Genomic DNA, 22456 nt, shown 5'->3' with positions numbered 1-22456 from the left:
ACTCGGTACAATTGCATGCTACTGTATGCAATTTGGTGTGACTAGATATATACGAGGGGGCCATATCAAAAACCAAATATAGAATTAAAAACTCACGTTCATATCTTAGGAATTTGATGAAATCTGACTAAAATTTGTTGATGGTGACCCGAATTCTCGAAATAACCTACATGTGAGCGTCACATGGTAAACTCAAAACTCTATGTACAACGTCTAAAGAAATCCAATGGACACTGCACTCCATTTTCGAACGGATTTTGGATCATATTAGATTGGTTAGCCAAATCTAAATAGGTATACATGTAGTATTTCCAAAGCAAAAAATGGAGTCCAATTAGAATCTGAGTTATCCAAATCTATCCACTACCATATCGATAATATGCAGTGCTTTGTGCGCCTTGACACCTGGCAGTGGAACATATGGGCAGGGGCATATATTTTCTGGAGAGACAGTGAACCAGTGTCCATTGGATACCATGAAACATGGCCCTTCCAAAAGCGCATGCATGCATCACATCATGTTGTGCACCACCCAAAGGACCATCCCATAACTGAATGCAGCTTGTACATTTGAAGAATGGATCAGTAACTTTCTAAAGATATATGGGCCAGTTCGTTTCGCCGAAAAAACAAGCCCAAACACTGTTCCTGCTAATTTGTTGTGGGAGAAAAATATTGTTTCGACTGAAAAAACAAGTTTAAAAAGACGAATTATAAGAGAAGTGAACAGGGCCATGAAATTCCTTATTCATCCAACAGGGACCCACGAATCGTTGTCCGCTGTTCCGTTCTTTTTTTATTGGGTATAATTTAGACATATACAACCCATACACTCCACACTCGTACACACGCAAAGAAGAGATTGGGATGCTCTCTAGCCTCCAGTGCGCGGGAAACGCGCAGTACTACCGAACGCGCACGTGTGCCTAAATTTTCAGGAAAAATTCTATAATAAAGGTATGACACCAGGGTTTAAACCATGGTGGATAATGTCCTACCGGACAGCCTTACCACTGGACCACAGGCCCATTCGCGCTGCCAGGTTCTTATCTCCACTGTATCACTGGACTGTAAGCATCGCTGCATAACAAACACATCTATCGACATATCCCATTTCCCCTGTTTAAGGTTTATTATGCTCTCTTAGGAGTTGGCTTAAATAAATCATATTAAAGTTGCCCTTGTTCATCGTTCATCGACAGCCTGTTCGGCAGCCTATATCTGATTTATAAGCTTTGGCTTATCAGCCAGCCAACAGTGTTTTTCTCTCACATCAAGCCAGCCAGCAGTACTTTCAGCCATAGCTTATAAGTCAATCCAGCCGAAACGAACAGGTTGCGAACTAGTAGTGCAAGTGGCCAAGTGCCAAGGAACTGAGCCCACCAGGTTTGAGTTCCATTCGACTGGTACTTTCCTTACTCTCTCTCCCAAAAAAAAATCACAGCTGGCCAATTCTCCAAAATATTTGGTTTTAGCAGTCCAAAGACTGATGCCAAAAACTATGGGAAATTTACCAAAATTTTCCCTTTCCCCATGCTAAAGGCCACACTGATCTACCCGACTGTATTTGATCCAAAACCTGTGGAAAATTCAGTGCTGCATTGACACGGCCAAGCTTTGTTCTTTTGTTTGCACCTTGAGGTGGTTCTATCAATAATCAATCCATCCATAGTCCAAAAAACAAAGGGAGGTTGCCAAGTGGACCAAGTTCGTGGTCACAAAAGTGAGACACCAGATGAGCTGTGTTCATTGCACACTTCACCTGAAGCAAGAGACGATCCTTGGTGACCTCCCAAGAGGCACAGGCACCTCACCCCCTCAAGGCAGGGATCAGTCCCTCAGCTTATTGAATGGCCTTATCAGCTGTAATAAACTTTCAATAACTCTATTATTCGTACAGTTTATACATTGCCAACTGTGCTGATTTTTCCTCACCATGTTAAACAAAGCACATTATTTTCAAAGCAAATGTTCATGTGAGGACTAGGACTCGGCAAGTTTAAATTTTCGAGCAAAAGGGCCAAGAAAAGGCCAAAGCCTTTTGGCCTATATGAGGTGTAGGTGTCTGAAATGAGAGATCTCCGGCCTGTTCGCTTGGTCGTATTTGACTTATAAGCCATGGCTTATCAGCCAACGAACAATATTTTTCTCTCATACTAAATCAGTCAACAGTATTTTCAGTCATAGCTTATAAGCCAAACCAGTCCAAACGAACAGGGCGCTCGTTCTCATCACTCATCAGGCTGCCTTTGACAACGGGTCACCAGTCAACAGTCAGCCACATAGATAAGGGCGAATTCCACAGTCCCCTCCAATCGCTTGCTTCAGACTTCAGAGGCCAGAGCTCTCTCTCTCCCGGTCCCGGGGAAAGCCATGGAGGAAGAGCAGAGCCCGAGGCTCGGCCGGGAGCCGGCGACTGAGCCCAGTCCTGCGCCGGAATGGCCGGAGCCGGAATGTAAGAACGACGACGATGCGAAAGACCCGGATGACCCGGAGAGCACCGGCGGCGGCGGCGGCGGCAACGGCATCAGCTCCCTGGAGCAGCCGCTGCTGAAGCGGAGCACCACCCTGACGGCCAGCCACCTCGCTATCGTCGGCGCCAAGGTCTCCCACATCGAGAGCCTCGACTACGAGTGAGCATTCGTTCTTCTTACTACTACCGTACCTCCTTGCTTGTCACCATGGCTGGTGATGAAGCCATGAAGGCCGGCTGGCTCTGCTGTTGCGTCTCAAAGTCAAATTGCTCTGCTTGTTCTGTTCTTGGCGGCTTGGCGCGCAGGATCATCGAGAACGATCTGTTCAAGCACGACTGGCGGAGCCGCTCCAACGTGGAGGTGCTGCAGTACATCTTCCTCAAGTGGGCCATGGCGTTCCTCGTCGGCCTTCTCACCGGAGTCATCGCATCCCTCATCAATCTCGCCATTGAGAACATCTCCGGCCTCAAGATGCAACACATGGTCAACCTCGTCCGCGAGAAGCGCTACTGGGCGGGCTTCCTCTACTTCGCCGGCGTCAACTTCGCGCTCACCTTCGTCGCCGCCGTGCTCTGCGTCGCCTTCGCCCCCACCGCCGCTGGCCCCGGCATCCCCGAGATCAAGGCTTATCTCAACGGCGTCGACACGCCCAACATGTTCGGCGCGCCGCAGCTCATCGTCAAGGTCAAGGCGCTTTTCTCTCTTCTGTTTCTCCTGTGTTCTTTTCTTTTGCTTCTTCGGTTCTGCCTTCTTCTGAAAACGAAAAGAATGTCTCGTGCTGTCTGTGCGCGCTGCAGATCATTGGCAGCATCGGCGCCGTGTCGTCGGGACTGGATCTCGGCAAGGAGGGCCCGCTGGTGCACATCGGCGCGTGCCTGGCCAACCTGCTCAACCAGGGCGGCGAGGGCCGGTGGCGGCTGCGCTGGCGGTGGCTGCGCTACTTCAACAACGACCGCGACCGCCGGGACCTGATCACGTGCGGCGCGTCGTCCGGGGTTTGCGCGGCGTTCCGCGCGCCCGTCGGTGGCGTGCTGTTCGCACTGGAGGAGGTGGCGACGTGGTGGCGGAGCGCGCTGCTGTGGCGCACCTTCTTCAGCACGGCCACCGTCGTGGTGGTGCTGCGGGGGTTCATCGAGGTGTGCAGGAACGGGCGCTGCGGCATGTTCGGCGAGGGCGGGCTCATCCTCTTCGACGTCAGCGACGTCACCGTCCGCTACCACGTCGGCGACCTCCTCCCCGTCACGCTGGTCGGCGTCCTCGGCGGCGTCCTGGGGGCGCTCTACAACCACGTCCTCCACCAGGTGCTCCGGCTTTACAACCTGATCAATGCCAAGGGCCGGCTGGCGAAGCTGGCGCTCGCCCTCGCGGTGTCCGTGTTCACCTCGGCGGGGCTGTACCTCCTGCCGTTCGCCGTGCCGTGCACGCCGTGCGACCCGGCGTTCGGCGACGCGTGCCCGACGGTGGGCAACTCCGGCAACTTCAAGAAGTTCAACTGCCCCGACGGTTACTACAACGACCTGGCGTCGCTGCTCCACGCCACCAACACGGACGCCACGCGCAACATCTTCTCCACGGGCACCGCCGGCGAGTTCAGGCTCGACTCGCTGCTCATCTTCTTCGCCATCTACTGCGTGCTGGGGCTCTTCACCTTCGGCATCGCCGTGCCGTCGGGGCTCTTCCTGCCCATCATCCTCATGGGCTCCGCCTACGGCCGCATCCTCGCGCTCGTGCTCGCGCGCTTCGTGCGGATCGACCACGGCCTCTACGCCGTGCTCGGCGCCGCCGCGCTCATGTCGGGCTCCATGAGGATGACCGTCTCGCTCTGCGTCATCTTCCTCGAGCTCACCAACAACCTCCTCCTGCTCCCCATCACCATGTTCGTGCTGCTCATCGCCAAGACGGTCGGTGACGCCTTCAACCCCAGCATCTACGAGATCATCCTCGACCTCAAGGGCCTGCCGTTCCTGGAGCCCAAGCCGGAGACGTGGATGAAGGACCTCGCCGTCGGCGAGCTCGCGGCCGCCAAGCCGCGGGTCGTTACGCTGCAGGTCATCGAGAAGGTGTCCACCGTCGTCGAGGTGCTGAGGTCCAGGCCGCACAACGGCTTCCCCGTGCTGGACCGGCCGCGGCCAGGCGTGTCGGAGCTCCACGGGCTGGTGCTCCGGTCCCACCTCATGGCCGTGCTCAAGAAGCGGTGGTTCCTGACGGAGAAGAGGAGGACGGAGGAATGGGAGGCCCGTGAGAGGTTCTCGTCGACGGAGCTCGCGGAGAAGTCCGGGAGCATCGACGAGGTGGCGGTGCAGCTGACGCCAGAGGAGCTGGACATGTACATTGACCTCCACCCGTTCACCAACACCACGCCGTACACCGTCGTGGAGACCATGTCGGTGGCCAAGGCCGTGGTGCTCTTCCGCACCTGCGCGCTCCGGCACATGCTTATCATCCCAAAGTTCCAAGGCCCTGAGGTCAGTCAGTGAAAAAACAAAGCAAAATTAAATTTTGTCACTTTTCTATTCTTAATTAAAGTTTTATTTTTACCAAGTACTATACTTTTGAAAATTTTGGAACTATTCTAACAAATTGGTGATCAATTTGTGTTCAGATAGCTCCAATTGTGGGGATCCTAACAAGGCAGGACCTGAGGGCACACAACATCCTTGGTGCATTTCCTCATCTGGCAAACAAAAGGAAAGTACACTAAGGTCTGCCGCGCCATTTGTGGTAATTTAATGTTCTCCGCATCCAAACAAAAAGGTCCAGCCAGCTGCTTGCAGATCTATCATATTCTTTTCCCCCCTTGTTCTATTTTTGTCTGTAAGTAATTGAGGGTTAATTGCTTATCTTTCTTTGTAATTGTGTGGATAATGACTCTATTTGCTTGTCTTATAATCCATACTTTTTGGCTTGTCTTTTCAACCGAAACAGTATTTTTCTCTCACAACAAATCAGCCGGAACAATGTTTTAACTTGTTTTTTCAGCGAAGCGAACCTGGCCAATGACTTCCCATATAAAATCACACCTGCACTTTTCTGCTCGCAATTTGACCGTTGTAATCAAAAGGGGCAAACACCTATGGTGCAATATAGTTTTTTTTGAGATGTTTCAAATTGTTGTTGCTTGATTCTTTTGCTTCGTTCTACATCTATATAAGAGATAACAGTGTTTATTCGCAATTTGCTAAAGGTTCAGGCTGTCAGTTTGGTGGGTCAACCAGAAAGATAACTCTTGGCACTTGGCTGAAGGAAATTCAAATTTATTTAACTGTAAATACTGAACTTTCTCGGTTTAAAGCGAGACCCCTGTCTTTGTTTTGGGTAAGTCGGCATGGATTGTGGACCGCAAGGAATGCAATAATGATTGTTTGTTTCAACTAATAATATGCGACTAACAAAAAAAACTAACTCGGGCCCTGGAACCGGCTTTGTACTTGGGCCGTTTTATCTTTTAATATAATGATGCATAGCTCTCCTGTGTATTAAAAAAAAATGCACAGAATAACTATTCTATAAGACTCGAATGGACTCTGTTATAACTATTAGAGAAAATGAGCTTATATCTTCGAGCGTTTTTAGGGTGTTTGGTTTGAGAAATGAGTTAATCCATCATCTTCTCAGTCCTCATCTTTTTGTTTAGTTTACGAAATGGAATGAGTTATTCCATCACCGCCTTATTCCTCACAAGCTAATAAATAATACTAGTATGAGAAATAAAATTATTTCACTAAATTTGAGGAGTGAACTCATGATGCACCATCTCATCTAAAATGAAGCCATTTCTCAAACAAGCACCCTATAAATTAAGCCTTTTGCTTTATTATATGATGATGAGATTGATTTGTTGGGAGAGAAAAATACTGTACCATAACTTATAAGCCGGCCTATAATGGCAACCGAACACTCCGTAATATTTTTACTGGTGCAAGTATCTTGTTGATTCAGAAGTCCTTCTATTAGGTGAACATATTACTAGTTTCCATGGTCTCGGTGTAGACCGCTCCAAGACATGAAGCGGTCTTTTTGGAGATTGCAGATAGCTCAGCGTTTGAGAATGCGACTGCTGCATGATTTATTCACTTAAAAGACCATGTAAAACCGCTGGGCTCCAATGATTTACGCTATTACAGCCCAAATTGTCAGTTCTTCCAACCAAATTATGGAAAGCAGGACACATTGCTTTGTCTGACGCGAGCAAGTAACTGAGTTTTCGTCAAATATCTGTATATTAATGAGCACGAGCTCCATGTCAGAACATTGTCAATGAGAAGTTGAGAACAATGCCTATCAGAGTATCAGGTGAATGAATGCTCACTGACTTAATGCACCGAAAAATTCTAAACAAAGGAGGCTTGCGTGATCAAGACTTAGGAGTAAACAAAACGGACGAGTACCAATGAGCTTGGAGGACACTTGTTTATCAGTGTTGAGAATTTTTGTTTTACAACAAGGCTATCACTATCGTTGTGTGGCAATCAACCACCCCACTTGCGAATAAGTGTATGCGAGGGCCTGTTTGGCTGGTATTAAAGCCGACTGATAAGCCGACTGAAGCTGTTTTATTGTGAGAGAAAATACTGTAGATTTTAGCTGATAAGCCGGCTGATAAATTCAAACGAACAGGCTTCGAAGGTTCCTTTGTCTGACTCGTGTTCACTTTCAGTGGTAACAGCTGAAGTCCTAGTAAACTAGTGAAGCATGCGCGCCATCGCGCGCACATACAGATATAAGTCTGTAAGCTGAACTGGGGTGAGATATAGGCTCTGTTTGATTTCTGCAGTATCTCCTAAAATTCCTATCACATCGAATATTTGGACACATGCATGGAGTATTAAATCACTACTGGAAACAGGGTCCTTGCTGAGTGCAAACTTCTTTGCCGAGTGTAAAAAATCGGGCACTCGGCAAAGACCTTTTTTGTCGAGTGCCGCACTCGGCAAAAAAGGACACTCAGCAAAGGACTTATTTGCCGAGTGCCAGGCTCTCGGCAAAAACGCGGCACTCGGCATAGGCTGTCCTACGTAACGGTGTTCGGCCACATCCTTCTTTGCCGAGTGCCTGCTGTTAGGCACTTGGCAAAGATTTTTTTTTTGGAAAATACTTTGCCAAGTGCCCCTGACACGGCGCTCGGCAAAGATTCAATATTTTTTTTAAAATATTTTTGCCGAGTGCTCCTACGAAGGCACTCGACAAAGAGGAAATTTATAAAAAAATTCAAAAATCCTCTTTGTCGAGCGCCTTATTCTTGGCACTCGGCAAAAACCCTCTTTGCCGAGTGCCATGCCCCGGCGCTCGGCAAAGTTTTTTTGTTTTTGGCCTCCAAATTTTTTGTGCAGCCCTTTTAAAGTACCAGGAATTCCTCGTTAGAATTTAGGATTTTTTGTGGCTTTTTGATATATTTAGTTGTTTTATTTCGTTTACTTAAATTTTTTCAAAAAATATAAATTTGAATTGCACGTGGTACGAATAATGGAATTTAATAATTCAAAAAATGATAGTCATGTTACTGAGTATAGTGTGAGGCCGTATCCAAGAATGGACCCGAAATTTCGGACATCTTGATCACGAAACATGACCGCGAACTTGCGTGCGAAGTGTTTTTAAATTCTATAAAAAACAAACAAAGTCCGAAAATCATGAAACTTGTTAAGATGTCGTGATATCGTATGTGGAGGCTATGATAAAAATTTCAGAAGATTTCGTGCACGTTGTCACATACGATGCTTACAAACTAGGACATCTCTACATGTGAGCATCGTACGTTGTGACACATCCTGCGCTGCCCGCCACCGCTCGGCCACCCGCCACCACCCAACCACCCGATCGCCCCGCGCCACCGCGACGCCAGGCCGCCTGCGCGCCCGTGCCGCCCGGCCGCCCGCGCGCCCGCCAGCCACCGGGCCGCCACCAACGCCGTGCGCCGCCGCCATTCCCCACGCCGCGCGCCGCCCGTCGCAGCCCCTCCCCGCCCCCGGCCGCGCACCGTGGATTGCCCACCCCGACGCCGCCCATGCCCGACCCCGTTCCCGACTTCGGCGACCCCGACCCCGACGCCGCCCGCCCCTACCCCCGGCGCCTGTCAGGTATGCCATCTCTCTTGTTGTTGTCGTGGTAGTGATAGTTGTAGTAGTAGTGCTAGTGGTAGTAGTAGTATTAGAAGTAGTGGTAGTAGTAGTAGCAATAGTGGAAGTAGTAGTAGAAGTAGTGGTACTACTTGGATATATTCTTCTGCATGGATTGATATCCAAACTACATGGCTTCTCTTGAGACATATGTGCTTGTCGGCCATCGTGCCGTTGTTTTTTGTAGGTTTTGGAAACCTCACCGTGTAGGGGAGGTTCTGTCGACAGTTTTGTTCCATTTTTGTAGAGAAGAGCCCGTCAGAGCCGAGTCGGAGTTCCCGTCGCCGTGCCGGTCTACCTACACCGCGTCGCCTCGCCACTACACCGACCCGCCATGGCCCCGCTAGCCTAACTCCGCCGTCACCCTAGATAGAACCCCTCTTTCCATATCATGGTCGTAGATCGCGTAACCCAGTTAGGCGTCTCCCATTCGAAAGAGATACGGTTGGAGGTATACGGATCTTTGCATATCTATGATCGTATCTATTTCGGATTATCCATGTTTTTTGGACAGCCCACGGATGCGTAGATGGGTTAGTTTCCATGGTCTGCTCTGGTCTGAGACAAAGTTTCAGCATCACCTCCCTGTTGTTCTCTGGATACGCACTCTTCTTTGGTAGGACGTGTATCTAGAGAACAGTGGGAAGGTGCTGCCGAAATTCTATCTTGGATAGGAGTAGAGGATGGAAACTAACCTTATCTACGCATCCGCGGGTGGGATTAGGACCTATCCTCACCTTTTAGACAATAGGAACACTATGTAGATGCAATTGATGATTACATTACTCGCTGATACATATGTTAGGGGATGGATGACCGTTAGTGGATGTACACGGGCTAGAGAAGTCAGAGTGATTACACCACGGAATGGATGAACAAGACCAATGCTTTCTTGAACAGTGCATTTGGCAAGGTTGCTAAAGGACATTGCCTAGTTTTGTCCCTGCAGCAAATGTGGAAACAAGAGAAGGGTAAACAAGGTGGAAATGGGTAAACATCTTGTGAAGAATGGATTTATGTCGGACTGCACCCAGTGGGTCCACCATGGTGAAGCCCATCGTATGAGAGAGGAGGTGGTGAGAGCACAGGTGGAGGCTTTTGATGTTGATGCCGGGGTAGCAGACATGTTAGATGACTTTCACCAAGGACAGTTCGATGAGGGACATGAGAAGGAGGAGATGGAGGCAGCCGCACAGGCGTTCTATGACATGATGGACTCAGCACAAAAACCCCTTCATGATCGGTCAACGGTGTCTCAACTGGATTCCAATGGACGCTTAATGGGGTTGAAGTCCGAGTTAAACTTGAGTCGAGAAGGCTTCAATAAGATGTTGACCGTGATTGGCACCCTGCTTCCGGAGGGCCACATTCTGCCAAAGAGCATGTACGAGTCACAGAAACTCCTTCATGCACTTAGGATGCCGTATGAGCAGATACATGCTTGTCCGAAGGGGTGCGTGCTATTTATGAAAGAACACGAGCATGCAAAGTTCTGTCCAAAGTGTAAACCCTCTAGGTACCTGGAGGTAGACTCTGATGATGGCCAGAAGAGGCAACTTACGATCCCTGTGAAAATCCTACGGTACATTCTGTTCCTACCGAGGATCCAACGGCTATACATGACCAAGGAATCAGCGAAACAGATGACATGGCACAAAAATGGCAAATGGTACAATCCTGACAAGATGGTATATCCATCCGATGGTGAAGCTTGGATCTGCTTTAATGACAAACATCGTGACAAAGCAAATGAGACTCGTAATGTACGTGTCGTGCTGGCAACATATGGGTTCAATCCTTATGGAATGATGGCTGCCCCATACACATGTTGGCCCATCTTCGTTATCCCCCTTAATCTCCCCCCCCGGTGTCTCCTTTCAACGACATAACATATTCTTGTCGTTGATAATTCCTGGACACCTAGGGAGTAATATGGGTGTGTTCATGGAGCCTGTGTTTGATGAATTGGTCTGTGCTTGGGACGAAGGGGTATGGACATACGATCGAGCTACAAAGACAACCTTCAAAATGCACGTTTGGTACCACTACTCCCTGCATGACTTCCTAGCATATGGGATATTCTACGCCAGGTGTGTTCATGGGAAGTTCCCATGCCCAATATGCAAGGAAGGTATGAGGTTCATTTGGTTGCAGAAGGGTGGCAAGTATTCGTCATTCGATAGACATCGTCAATTCCTACCTCTTGACCATCCATTCAGACAAGACATCAAGAACTTTACGAAAGGTGTCAAAGTGACAAACCCTGCACCATGGATGATGACTGGTGCCGAGGTTCATGTTCAGATAGATGCTCTTGTGTTCAATGAAGAAGGTGGTTTTGTGGGATATGGTGAGCAACATATGTGGACTCATATCTCGGGCATGACGAGGCTCCCCTATTTCGATGACCTTCTTCTGCCACATAACATTGATCTAATGCACACTAAAAAGAATGTCGCTGAGGCACTTTGGGCAACACTCATGGACACTAAAAAGTCTAAGGACAACCCTAAGGCTAGAGTAGACCTAGCAATGTTGTGCGATAGACCAAATCAAGAGATGCAGCCTCCTAGTCGTGGCAAGACCTGGAGAAGGCCTAAGGTCGATTTCGTCTTGAAAAAGGACCAAAGGAGGGAAGTACTTGAATGGATCAAGATGCCAATGTTCCCTAATGGGTATGCAGCGAATCTAAAGAGGGGAGTGAACTTAGGCACTCTACGAGTCAACGGGATGAAGAGTCATGACTACCACATATGGATTGAGTGGCTTCTTCCGACGATGGTTCGAGGCTATGTCCCAGAGCATGTCTGGCAAGTGCTGGCAGAGTTGAGCTACTTATTCTGCTAGCTTTGTGCCAAGGAGCTCTCTTGGACCGTCATTGAGGACTTAGAAAAAGCGGCACTCGTGTTGCTCTGTAAGTTGGAGAAGATCTTTGCACCAGGCTGATTCTTGCCGATGCATCATTTGATTGTGCACCTCCCGTATGAGGCATGGATGGGGGGGCGTGCAGAACCGTTGGTTCTATCCAATCGAGAGATGTCTGAAGACTCTTCGCAAAAAATATAGAAATAAAGCCGAAATTGAGGCTTCCATTGCAGAGGCATACATTCTAGAGGAGGTGTCGAACTTCATAGAGAAATACTACACAGAGAACCTTCCTAGTGTTTATAATCCACCCCCTCATTACAATGCTGACAAAAATGAATCGAACCTCAGCCTTTTCCAAGGGCAACTCGGAAGCGCAAGTGCATCGACCACTAAGCAATTGAAAAATGAAGAGTGGCGCAGTATCATGCTATATGTGTTGACCAACCTTGTCGAGGTGCAACCGTTCATTGGGTAAGTTCTAAACGAACTTGTTTCATTTCGCCATATGTCCTTGTTTCTTCGTCCAACCTCCTTCTTTCTCGTTGGTACAGGGAATTTCTTCATCAATCCTGGCATGGATCAAGGCAACCTACCCTGCAAGAAAATGATACCCTTCTTTTACAGGGTGCAGGACCAGAGAGCCCCGATTTCATTTGTTGGTTCAAACAGAAAGCCCAAATTAATGCGCCTATAAGTGACGAGCTGAGGCAGGTTGCAAATGGTTGTGCCGTTAGGGTCAAGTCATTTATCGGTTATGATGTGAATGGATATCGTTTTCACACAGCAAGCTACGAGCAGAGTTGGCCCAATTGAAAAACCACAAACAACGGAGTTGTTACGCCCAGCATTGATGGACTCGACTATTATGGAAGAATTGAAGAAATCTATGAACTATTATTCTATGGTTCTAAACCTCTTACTCCTGTCATATTCAAATGCCACTGGTTTCATCCTGTAGTAACGAGATGGACCCCTAAGCTTGGGCTAGTCGAGATTCGATAGGATTCCATCTATCTAGGAAAAGATGCTACATTGTGGCTCAACAGGCCGTCCAGGTTTATTATATGTCATACGCGTGCAAAGACGCCGAGCATCTTAAGGGTTGGTCTATTCTGCATAAGGTATCACCACACGGTAAACTACCTGTCCGAAATGATGAAGATTATAACTTTAACCCAAACACATATGATGGAGAGTTCTATCAAGAAGAGGGGCTACAAGGGAGGTTTGACATAGACTTAACCGAAGAGATAGGAATGGAAGTAGACAATGAAAGGGATGATGACGAGGATGCTAGAGACGAGGTGCGAAATCTGAAGGACATATAAATGCTTCAGTGATTACGTTTAGGCAATGACAATGAAGAAAACATTCGTCCTTCGGATAGTGTTGATGAGTTGGACAATGTTGATAGTGATGACGAGACCTATGATCCAGCTAATCTCAATCATGAAGATTATTTCTAATACATGTAATACTATATTTTTTGTAATTATGTTTTGTTCATTTTTGCATATATTTCTAATACATGTATTACTATGTTTTTTGTAATTATGTTTTGTTCATTTTTGCACCTATTTCTAATTACGTCTTATTTTTCTTTTTTATTGCAGGTGATTGAACAAAGATGGCGGGCGACTGTCATAGGTCCGTGAACTCAATTTACCAAAGACCATGTCGGCTGCAGGAGGAGGCAGAGGGGCGGTGGAGGGATCGAACAGGAGGAGGAGGAGGACCGCTAGCTGTAGGAGGGGGTCGTGTCCTCCCACGCCGTGTGAGGAGAAGCTGGAGGAGGAGGTGGCGCCCGTGGACGAGTCGGACAAGGAGCTAGTTCGATAGACAGACGAGGAGGAGGAGGAGGAGGAGGGGGAGGCGGTAGGCACGGGTTCGCTTCCTCTGACTCCTCTTCGAGTGTCTACTTGCGAGGTCCCACGAGCCTCCCATAGGTTCCGCTTCCTCACCAACGCCCAGTGATTCACACCGAAGGGCAAAAGTAAGTAACTTTATATGTTATCACCACTACTTCATATGATATGATGAAAAAAACTAATAATTTTTCTTAATCACTTGTGCAGGAACTGGGTGGTTGTGTTAGGTGGTAGCGCATGGCTAGTCAACGGCATCCTAGGTCTTCTATGCAGGCAACACTTCCCCGGCATTGTCACGTATGCATTGAAGACAGAGCCGGCCTACTTGTTTGACCACTACGCCGTCGCCCTCGATGTGGAGTACCCCAACAAGGCGGCGTGGGTGAAGGCAGAGTTTTGGGTAAGTCTCCCTCACACAACATTGCTCAATACGTCGCATTCATTGGACTTTTCTTGAAATAATAAATGGATACATCACTTTTGTATGCAGACTTATTACAAATGCAAGGAGGGATTTGAGGCCAGAGCGGAGCAGGTGACTACCAAAGCCTATAAAAACTCATCACCGACATGCATCATGAGGTGCGCATCCAGGCCATCGTAACCTACTAGGGTCAAAGCTTGGAGAGAGGAAAACCAAGAAAGACACAAGAGAGATGCAGCTGACCCAGGAGCAGTATCTTGAGGTAAATGAAGAACATCAATATTGATTCGTTTTGAGATTAAGTTGGTTGAATTTGATCTTCTTATATGTCTAATACTTGATGACATGTAGATGATTCCCTGGTGGTGCCAAGCGTATCCCGAGTGTTGGGCGATGTTGGTGGAGAGGTGGTTCACGGAGGAGTACCTCAAGATGCACAGGGATGCCTAGGACCATCGTTTGCAGATGCAAGGTCCAGCACACCATCAAGGCAGCCACAGTGTCGGTGTTTCGGACCGGGGGGGGTCCTTAACCAACGAGTGAATTTATGCTGCGTGCCCCTAATCCCCGATGGTGATGCAAAGAGACACAAGGTTTATACTGGTTCAGGCAATCAACTCCCTACGTCTAGTCTGAGAGATCAATCTTGTATTCCTTACACCGGAGTGCTCGTAGTAGGGGGTTACAAGCTAGGTGAGAGAGGGAGCTAGCCCCAGGTCTCGGCCGGGGGTGGTGCGGGCTGCTTGAGGCGTTGTTCTCAAGCAGCGTAGAAGTGTGTGGTTCTATTGGTGAGTTCCTCTTTCTGCCCGTCGTTCTCCTCCCTCCTAGAAATGGCCCCGGCCCCTCCCTTTTATACTCTAAGGGAGAACCAGGACGTACATATGTTGCTACATAGTGTCCGATAAGTGGGGATGGCGTGTCCGAGCCCTGTAGCCGGCCACTGTTGTGGTATGGTCGATGGAGTGGCCCCGTCCTTGTCGTGCAGCCGATGTTAGTGGCAGCAGTTGGCTGAGTTAATGCGACACGATGTTTGGTTAGAGGAATAGGTGAAGGAAGAGGCAGCGGAGTGTTGCCAAGCTCGCCTCGCGTGAGGCGGAGGGTCGGCGACCCGGCCGAGGCCTGCGACGAGAGGGGGTCGGCCGAGGCCTTCGGTGGGGGATCGCCCGAGGCCAGCGGTGAGGGGGCCTCGAGCGATATGGAGAATTGGTCAAGGCCTTTGGTGAGAGGTCACCCAAGGCCAGCGATTGTTAGCTGGTTTCGATTTTTATGAAGTCTAAGCAGTCGTTTTTTGGTTCTTGCTTAGGGTACCCCTTCTCGCGGTATCTGACAGTAGCCCCCGAGCCTTGGGGGAGTGGAGGCACTCCCCCTAAGGTTTTGACAAGAATTGGCTCTTGATAGTTCCTGTCGGGATGGTGTTTCGTACTCAGGGCTTCGATGGGTGCGCGCGAGCGAACCCGCCGGGTGTAGCCCCCGAGGCCCTGGAGGAGTGATTTCACTTCTTCTGGGGCTTTTGTCTCTTTCGAGTGAGGGGTTTTCATTGTGTTTGCCAAGCCCGTGGATGCGAGTTCGGATCGCTGGGCCTCGACGATGCTGCGGGAAGAGCCCCTTAGCCTCTGCCTAGAGCGAGAGGGCCATCAGGGGTTCCCCCGGCTTTTTGTACGACCCTCGCGCTTCCTTTTTGCTCGGAAGGAGGGGTGGAAGATGCCATGCTACCCTCGGTGGGCGCGAGCGATGGCATTTCCGGTGAGCTGTTATCGGGTTAGTCCGAGTGGAGGCCCATACCCCGTTCGCTAGGGGTCAGCTAGCGGTCTGGAGACGTGCTCCAAGAGTACCGGAGGGTTTCTCTAGTGGGTGCCGAGGCCGTTCGCTGGGCCTTGGTGGCTCGGTGCCTCCCTACGGTGGGATCCCATTCGGAGACCTCCCTACCGGTCTTGGACACGACATAGGGCGTCCCAAGCGTTTGCTTGCGCCTCGGCCTCGTACAGGCTCGCCTGTAGTCGCCCTGACTATGTTGCCCTGGGGCGGCTGTCGAAACCCCTAAGGGCCCAGCCTTCAAACCCCTGGACCGTAATGGGCTTGGGTCGCTTGCCTTTATCTTGGGTGTAGGAAGAGCCCCTGAGCCTCCGCACGGAGCGAGAGGGCGGTCAGGGGTCCTTTCGACTTTTTTGTCCGTCCCCCGTACGTCCTTTTCGCTCGGACGGGGGGTTGTTTGCCGAGCCCACTCGTGTGCGAGCCTGAGCCGCTGGGTCTCGGCAAAGTTGCAGGAGGAGCCCCCGAGTCTCTCGCATGGAGCGAGAGAGCGGTCAAAGGTCCCCCTGGCTTTTGGTTCGCCCCTCGCGCGTGAGGGTTTGTCTGCCGAGCCCCCCTCGGGTGCGAGCCTAGGTCGCGGGGTCTCGGCGTCTTTGCAGAAGGAGCTCCCTAGCCTCTGCACGGAGCAAGAGGGTTGTCAGGAGTTCTTCTGGCTTTTCGAACGACCCTCGCGCTTCCTTTTCACTCAGAAGGAGGGTTTGTTTTGTCGAGCCCCCTCGTGCGCGAGCTTAAGTCGCTGGGCCTCGGCAATGTTTTGCAGGAAGAGTCCCTTAGCCTCTGCGTGGAGCAAAAGGGCCATCATGGGTTCTCCTGACTTTTTGTTTGACCCTCGCGCTTCCTTTTCGCTCGGAAGGAGGGGTGGAATGTGCCACGCTACCCTCGGTGGGCGCGAGCGATGGCATTTCCGGTGAGCTGTTATCGGGTAAGTCCGAGTGGAGGCCCGTACCCCATTCGCTGGGGGTCGGCTAGCGATTCAGAGACGCGCTCCAAGAGTACCGGAGGGTTTCTCTAGTGGGTGCCGAGGCCGTTCGCTGGGCCTCGGTGGCTCGGTGCCTCCCTACGGTGGGATCCCATTCAGAGACCTCCCTGCCGGTCTCGGACGCGACACAGGGCATCCCAAGCGTTTCGCTTGCTTGGGCCTCAGCCTCGTACAGGCTCGCCCGTGGTCACCCCTGACTCTGTTGCCCTAGGGCGGCCGTCGAAACCCCTAAGGGCCAAGCCTTCGAACCCCTGGACCGTAGTGGGCTCGGTGCCCAGTTCCTTTGCCTGAAAGGAATCGGGTGGGGGTTATTTCTCTCCCTACGGCTAACAACGACAGGCGCGTCTTTTGAGGCGGCTTTTTCGGGGAGGCGAAACGGCGCCTGCTGCTGCTGTGGTTGGACGCGATGTGGTGTCAGCCGATGGGACATAACCGTACGCGCAATTAATGAGGAGGGAGTGGGCGCGTGGGCGGTAAGACCGGATCTGGATAACCGCAGCGAATTTTTTGGGGGTAACTTCCTCGATTTCATCGCCCACGATTTGCTCCCTTCCCTACATAAATACGAAACGAGCCTCGCCCCTTCTCCCCTTACCTTGCCTGTGTCTGCCTTTGCTGCCTTCTAGCTATTGCTAAAGAAAAACAGAGAGCACCGAGAAGAAGGGAGAAAGGGGGGAGTGAGAGGCAGAAAGCGAGCCTTACCACAGTAGTCGCGACCTCCACCGCGTGCATGGCCAACGTCATGGTCCTCCCGGTGGACCAATGGGATCGGTCTAACGTGACCGTGGGAGTGCTGCAGTCGCTCGTCGACGTCGGTCTCCTCCGCCCGATCACTGATCCTAGCAGGCCAGAGTGGATGGCTCCGGGAGGCGAACCAGAGCCGAGGCCTCGCGATGGCTATGTCGTGAGCTTTGTGTCCTTCCACGAGCGTGGTTTCGGCCTTCTAGTGGATCGGTTCATGCAGGCGCTCCCGCATTACTATGGCGTGGAGCTCCACAACTTCAATCCCAACTCCATTATGTAGGCGGCCACCTTCGTCGCCGTCTGCGAGGGGTACCTGGGAATCCCTCCCCATTAGGAGCTGTGGCTTCACCTGTTTCGGGCGACGCATACCACCAGGCCGACGGGTATGACGGGCATGAGGAAGGTGACGAGGACTGGCGGCTGCACTCTCCAAGTGCGTTAGGACCGGCTGAACCTCTATGTCCTAGCCCAACTTACGTCGTCCAATCATCGCTGGTACTCCAGCTGGTTTTACCTCCGCAACGATGATGGCGGGCTTCCTCCTTATACTGGGAGGGTAGTGGAGGTTCAGCCGAAGCACTGGTGGTATGGCGTCCCGAGCAAGGAGCAACACAGGCTGCGGCCACTGCTGAAGGCGCTGGAGAGGCTGCATGATCATGGCCTTACGGCGGCAGTGGCGATGGCGGCCTTCCATCGCCGGAGGGTGCTGCCGCTGATGGCGCGGCGGCGACGTTTGTTCGAGATGACGCCGGACAAGCCGATCGATGGCATCCGAATGTCCGCCATGCCCCTCTCCGACGAGGAGGTTCTGCGCTAGGTGTACGAGGTGGTCGAGGGGCGGCAGAAGATTGGCGGCCTGTCCCCGTTCCCGATGCGCCCGACACCGGGGTACCTTTCCCTGGTGAGTTGTGTGCGGCTGTAGCCTCTGAGGCCTCCTTGTTCCTCTCCTTGGCCTAAGCCCTTATTCGTATTCATCATTTTTTTGCAGGGGATGAGGGACATACGAGCCTCCCCACCGCCTGTCCCTGAAGACACACAGCGGCGGGCGGCGAACCGGGCGTACGCGGAGGCCCAGAAGAAGAAGAAGGATGCTAAGATGGCAAAACGTAAGAAGAAGATCGTTGAGCGCGACGCTCTGGAAAAGCATTGCCGAAAGCAGAAGCTCGAGGGTCTCCCAGTGGAGGCGTCTCCATCGACATCGGTGGAGGATTCGAGCGACGACGATGGTGGTGAGGTGGAGCGGGGTCCCCTCGACCGCCTCCCTAACGTCAGGGAGATGGTTCTTGGGGCATCGGCGGGTGGTCCGGCGTCCCAAGGAGGAGGAGGAGACGGTGACTCGGGGCAAATGAGCGCCCTCCCCGTGGCCGAGGCCGATACGCCCAAGACGAGGGTGTTGGGAAAGCGCGCTGTTAGCCCGCTGGGCTCGACGGCAGAGGTGGAGCAGGCGGCTGCGGGGCCGGCTCCACCGGGGGTTGAGCGAGCGCCAGAGTCCGACGAAGGTCGGCCAGCCTCGGCGGATACGGGGGCCGCCCCACCGCCGCTGTTGCAGAGGAGGGACGCGGTGAAGAAGCAGTTGGGCATCCGCTCGGGGTGAGTATTTCGCTAGTGAAGTCTTTTAACATCTCCTGCTTTTGTTTTGGTCGTGGGTCTAACAGTGTTTTGCCCTCAGCAAGAAGCGTCAGGCGGAAGTGCCTGCCTTTGCGCCGCGCAAGGCGCTCAAGGTGGGCACGGGTTCCATTGCCCCAGGGGTGGTGGAGGTACAGGAGTTGGTCGCCCAGGTAGGGGCTACCCAGGCGGCCGTGGGGCAAGAGGAGGAGGAGGAGCCTACACTCCGCGAGGCCGCAGCACCTGCAGCTGTCGAGGCCACTGTGGGTGTGGCCGAGACCCCCTTGGCCATGGAGGCCACCGAGGGCGAGGTCGAGGTCAAGGCCCCCACGGTCGCCGAGGCCCTCCGGACCTCAGGGGCTGAGGTGGTGGAGATCGCGGCGCCCGGGAACTTCAGGGCCGAAGTGGTGGAGGAGGCCGGAGTGAGCGCGGCGAGGGCGGCAAACCTCAAGGTGGGGACGGAGGCGAGGCAAGCCTCAACCCTACCGCCAATTCAGAGCGTGCTTCCGGTACAAGGGAGCGCCCGGGAGGCGGAGGTCCGCCCGATCCCTGCCGATAATGCTTCCTGGGGAAAGGGGGGTGGCTGATGCCGGGGCGGCTAGTGCCGTGGAACAACCGGCTTCGGCTTCGGGCGAGGGAAGTGCGGCCCTTGTGCGAGTGCAGCCTGAGCCATACAGGTGGGATCACCCGCGCGTCTGGTGGCGGAGCCGGGACGACCCCGAGGGGGAGCCCATCTTTGCACTTGAGGACGCGGTCGAGGGGGGTCGCTGGGACACCCTCGAGCAGTACCACAGCCTGGCGGAGCGGTCGCTACAAACAGCGCTGTCCATCATGGCCAATGACCTGCTCGGGGTTTCGCAGGTACGTATCCCCCTTTTCTCGTGTGACGTCGTCTTTCTCCGGGTTTATTCGTAGTGCTCAACTTGTGTTCTGCCTATCTAGGAGCTCGAGGCTTGGTCCTTCGGAAAGTCGTTGTTCCTTCAGCGGGAGAGGGGCGTCTGGGACGAGCTCTGTCGGCAGAGGGAGCTACTCGCCCACGCTAATGAGCTTCTGTCGGCACGGAGCGTGGAGGTGGAGGACCTCCGTCTTTGCTATGACAACCGAGAGGCTGAGGTGGCCACGGCTCAGGGGCAGGTCGCCCCTTTGGTGGCATGGGTCAAGGAGCTAGAGGAGGAACTGGCCCGGGTGGCCGACGAGCGAGACGCCTCCAACTCCCGGGCGGAAGAAGTGAGGGCCACCGCCATAGCCACCGCTGGGCAGCTGGGTGCGGAGCAGCAGGCGCACGAGCTGATGAAAGGTGCCTTGGCAGAGGCCACCAAGGCGGCTGAGGCTTCCCAAGGCGAGGCCCTAAAATGGAGGGAAAAGGCCAAGGGTGAGTCCTGTTCCCTTTGTCTCGTTCGTCTTTTCACGCGTTCGACACCTGACTTCTTGTCGCGACGCAGAACTAGAGAAGGAGGCTTCCAGGGCAGCTGAGGCCTCTCGAGTCGAGGTCCAGCGCTGGAAGGAGAAGGCCAAGGGTGAGTCCCGCAGGCCTCGCACCCCCGTTTGGCCTGTTTTCTTTGACGCTTAATCCCATTCTACTTGTTTTGGCGTAGGGTTGGATGATGAGGTCTCGCGGTTGACTGAGGCCTCCGTCGCGCTGCAGACAGTGCTCGATCACGAGATCGAGGAGCATGAGGTGCTGCAGAGCGCAGCTCGCGCTATCTACGAGGCCCTGGAGATGGAGGGGGTTCAATCGGGCAGCTCCCTTAGGAGCCGCCTGACTGCGTTGATTGGCCAAGCGCGTCAGCGACTACGAGAGGCGCTACACACAGGCGTCAAACGCGCCCTGGCCGTCGTCTCCTCGCACTATGCCGGCATCGACGTTGAAGGCATCAGTGACGGCTATGTCCTATCCGAGGATGCCATCGAGGCCGAGGAGGAGCTGACGAAGCTGGAAGCGGCAGTCGAGGGCCCTGGCACGGTGTTGGCGAAGCTATTCAAAGAGGAGGTGGTCCCTCCTTCGCCGTCTTTCGACGCGAGAGACCCTGCGCCTTGACCTAGGCCGAGGGGGCCATGTAATAAGTTAGATTTATTACTGTATCATGACGTTTGTGGCCGTCGAGGCCTTTGTGAGGTGCTTGTATATATACGTTTTTTCTAATCGCTTTGTTGTATTTCCGAGCCTTTGTCCTATGTCTCGCCTCCGAACGTATCATCTGTAAAAACTCCCTTGGAGCCTAAGTCATCCCTCGGGTAAAAGGTGGTGAGGGAGTTGCCGTAGCCCAGAGGCGTAGGTCATTCTCACGGCTCGGCCGGCCTTTTAGCCTTGAGACATACTTTTGGTCCTTAGGTTCTTTACAAATGATCTGTTAGAGCGCGCTAGAGAGAGTTTGGCGTAGGGATTTAACTGAAAATTGATTAAGAAATGGTGTCCGGGACTTAAGGGGGTTCCCCCCACTAGCCCCTGAGGGAGGTTCGGCCATGCGGAGGCATGGCCGAGTCTCCCTTGAAGTGTTATCGTAAAGCGTTTTACCTTCTGTTCTGATTTCTAGACAAGTCCTTTTGAAAAAACCCCCTCGGAGCCTGGGCTGCCTCTTGAGTGAAAGGTGGTGAGGGAGTTGCCGTAGCCTGGAGGCGTAGGCTTGTCTCTCAGCTCGGCCAGCCTTTTGCTCTTGAGGCGAACCTCTGGTCCTTAGGGTTTTTTTTGAGTTGTCCTGGTACGGGACAGGTTCCCCTTGATGGGGGTTTCTCGAAAAATTAGAACAACTAAAGACGCTTCTTTAATGTATTTCGAGAAACAAAATATACAATGCTCAGAAATTTAAGGGTAGAAGCGACATAGCTGTTCTATGTTCCAAGCGTTGGTGAGGACTTTGCCCTTCTCGTTGGCTAACCTGTAGGTCCCGGGCTTCAGTACTTGAGCGACGATGTACGGCCCTTCCCAGGGTGGGGTCAGCTTGTGGCGGCCCTTGTTGCTCTGCCTTAGCCTCAGCACCAGGTCGCCCACCTTCAGGTCTCGGCTTCGGACACGCCGGGCTTGGTAGCGTCGTAGGGCTTGCTGGTACCTGGCTGAGTGTAGCAGCGCGACGTCTCAGGCCTCCTCTAGTTGGTCGAGGGCGTCTTCGTGGGTAGTGCAGTTGCTTTGCTCGTTGTACGCCTGTAGCCTTGGGGAACCATATTCTAAGTCAGTGGGGAGGATGGCCTCAGCTCCATAGACCAGGAAGAACGGTGTGAATCCCGTGGCTCGGCTCGGGGTGTTTCTTAGGCTCCAGATGACCGACGGGAGTTTGGCAAGCCATTTCTTGCCAAACTTCTTCAACCGGTTGAATATTCTTGGCTTAAGGCCTTATAGGATCATGCCGTTGGCATGCTCTACTTGGCCATTCGTCCTAGGGTGTCCTACGGCCGACCAGGCCACCCGGATGTGGTGGTCGTCGTAGAACGTCAGGAACTTGCGACCGATGAATTGTGTCCCATTGTCAGTGATGATGGTGTTAGGAACCCCGAACCTGTGGATGATGTCAGTGAAGAATAGAACTGCTTGCTCGGATTTGATTTGCGTGATCGGGCGAGCCTCGATCCACTTG

The 22456-nt window shown here is 52.4% G+C and overlaps 2 protein-coding genes across 2 annotated transcripts; both read left to right on the top strand.

Annotated features, from left to right (window-relative positions):
- Positions 1–2308: 2308 nt before the first annotated feature.
- Positions 2309–5382, top strand: LOC136527923 (chloride channel protein CLC-a-like). Its single transcript, XM_066520786.1, has 4 exons — positions 2309–2633; positions 2780–3158; positions 3272–4939; positions 5077–5382. Exons 1-4 carry the CDS (start codon positions 2374–2376, stop codon positions 5173–5175), a joined length of 2406 nt encoding a protein of 801 aa, XP_066376883.1. The 5' UTR covers positions 2309–2373; the 3' UTR covers positions 5176–5382.
- An 11886-nt stretch (positions 5383–17268) lies between these two features.
- LOC136526670 (basal body protein 10-like) lies at positions 17269–20925 on the top strand. Its single transcript, XM_066519263.1, has 8 exons — positions 17269–17558; positions 17787–18087; positions 18271–18872; positions 18952–19356; positions 19565–19748; positions 19830–20259; positions 20330–20404; positions 20483–20925. The coding sequence occupies exons 1-8, from the start codon at positions 17269–17271 to the stop codon at positions 20923–20925; spliced, it is 2730 nt and encodes a 909-aa protein (XP_066375360.1).
- Positions 20926–22456: the final 1531 nt, after the last annotated feature.

This window comes from Miscanthus floridulus, chromosome 19, assembly GCF_019320115.1.
Source record: "Miscanthus floridulus cultivar M001 chromosome 19, ASM1932011v1, whole genome shotgun sequence".
In the NCBI taxonomy this organism is placed as follows: Eukaryota; Viridiplantae; Streptophyta; class Magnoliopsida; order Poales; family Poaceae; genus Miscanthus; species Miscanthus floridulus.
Note: the sequence above shows the minus strand (reverse complement) of the source record. Positions and strands in the feature narration are given on the sequence as shown.

Excerpts from the sequence above, each read along its gene's own strand:
- LOC136527923 (XM_066520786.1), top strand. The coding sequence starts at position 2,374 with ATGGAGGAAGAGCAGAGCCCGAGGCTCGGCCGGGAGCCGGCGACTGAG. Across the intron at positions 3,159-3,271 it reads CGCCGCAGCTCATCGTCAAG|ATCATTGGCAGCATCGGCGC; the intron begins GTCAAGGCGCTT and ends TGCGCGCTGCAG. Across the intron at positions 4,940-5,076 it reads CAAAGTTCCAAGGCCCTGAG|ATAGCTCCAATTGTGGGGAT; the intron begins GTCAGTCAGTGA and ends ATTTGTGTTCAG.
- LOC136526670 (XM_066519263.1), top strand. The coding sequence starts at position 17,269 with ATGGCCAACGTCATGGTCCTCCCGGTGGACCAATGGGATCGGTCTAAC. Across the intron at positions 18,873-18,951 it reads CAGTTGGGCATCCGCTCGGG|CAAGAAGCGTCAGGCGGAAG; the intron begins GTGAGTATTTCG and ends TTTTGCCCTCAG. Across the intron at positions 19,749-19,829 it reads ACCTGCTCGGGGTTTCGCAG|GAGCTCGAGGCTTGGTCCTT; the intron begins GTACGTATCCCC and ends CTGCCTATCTAG.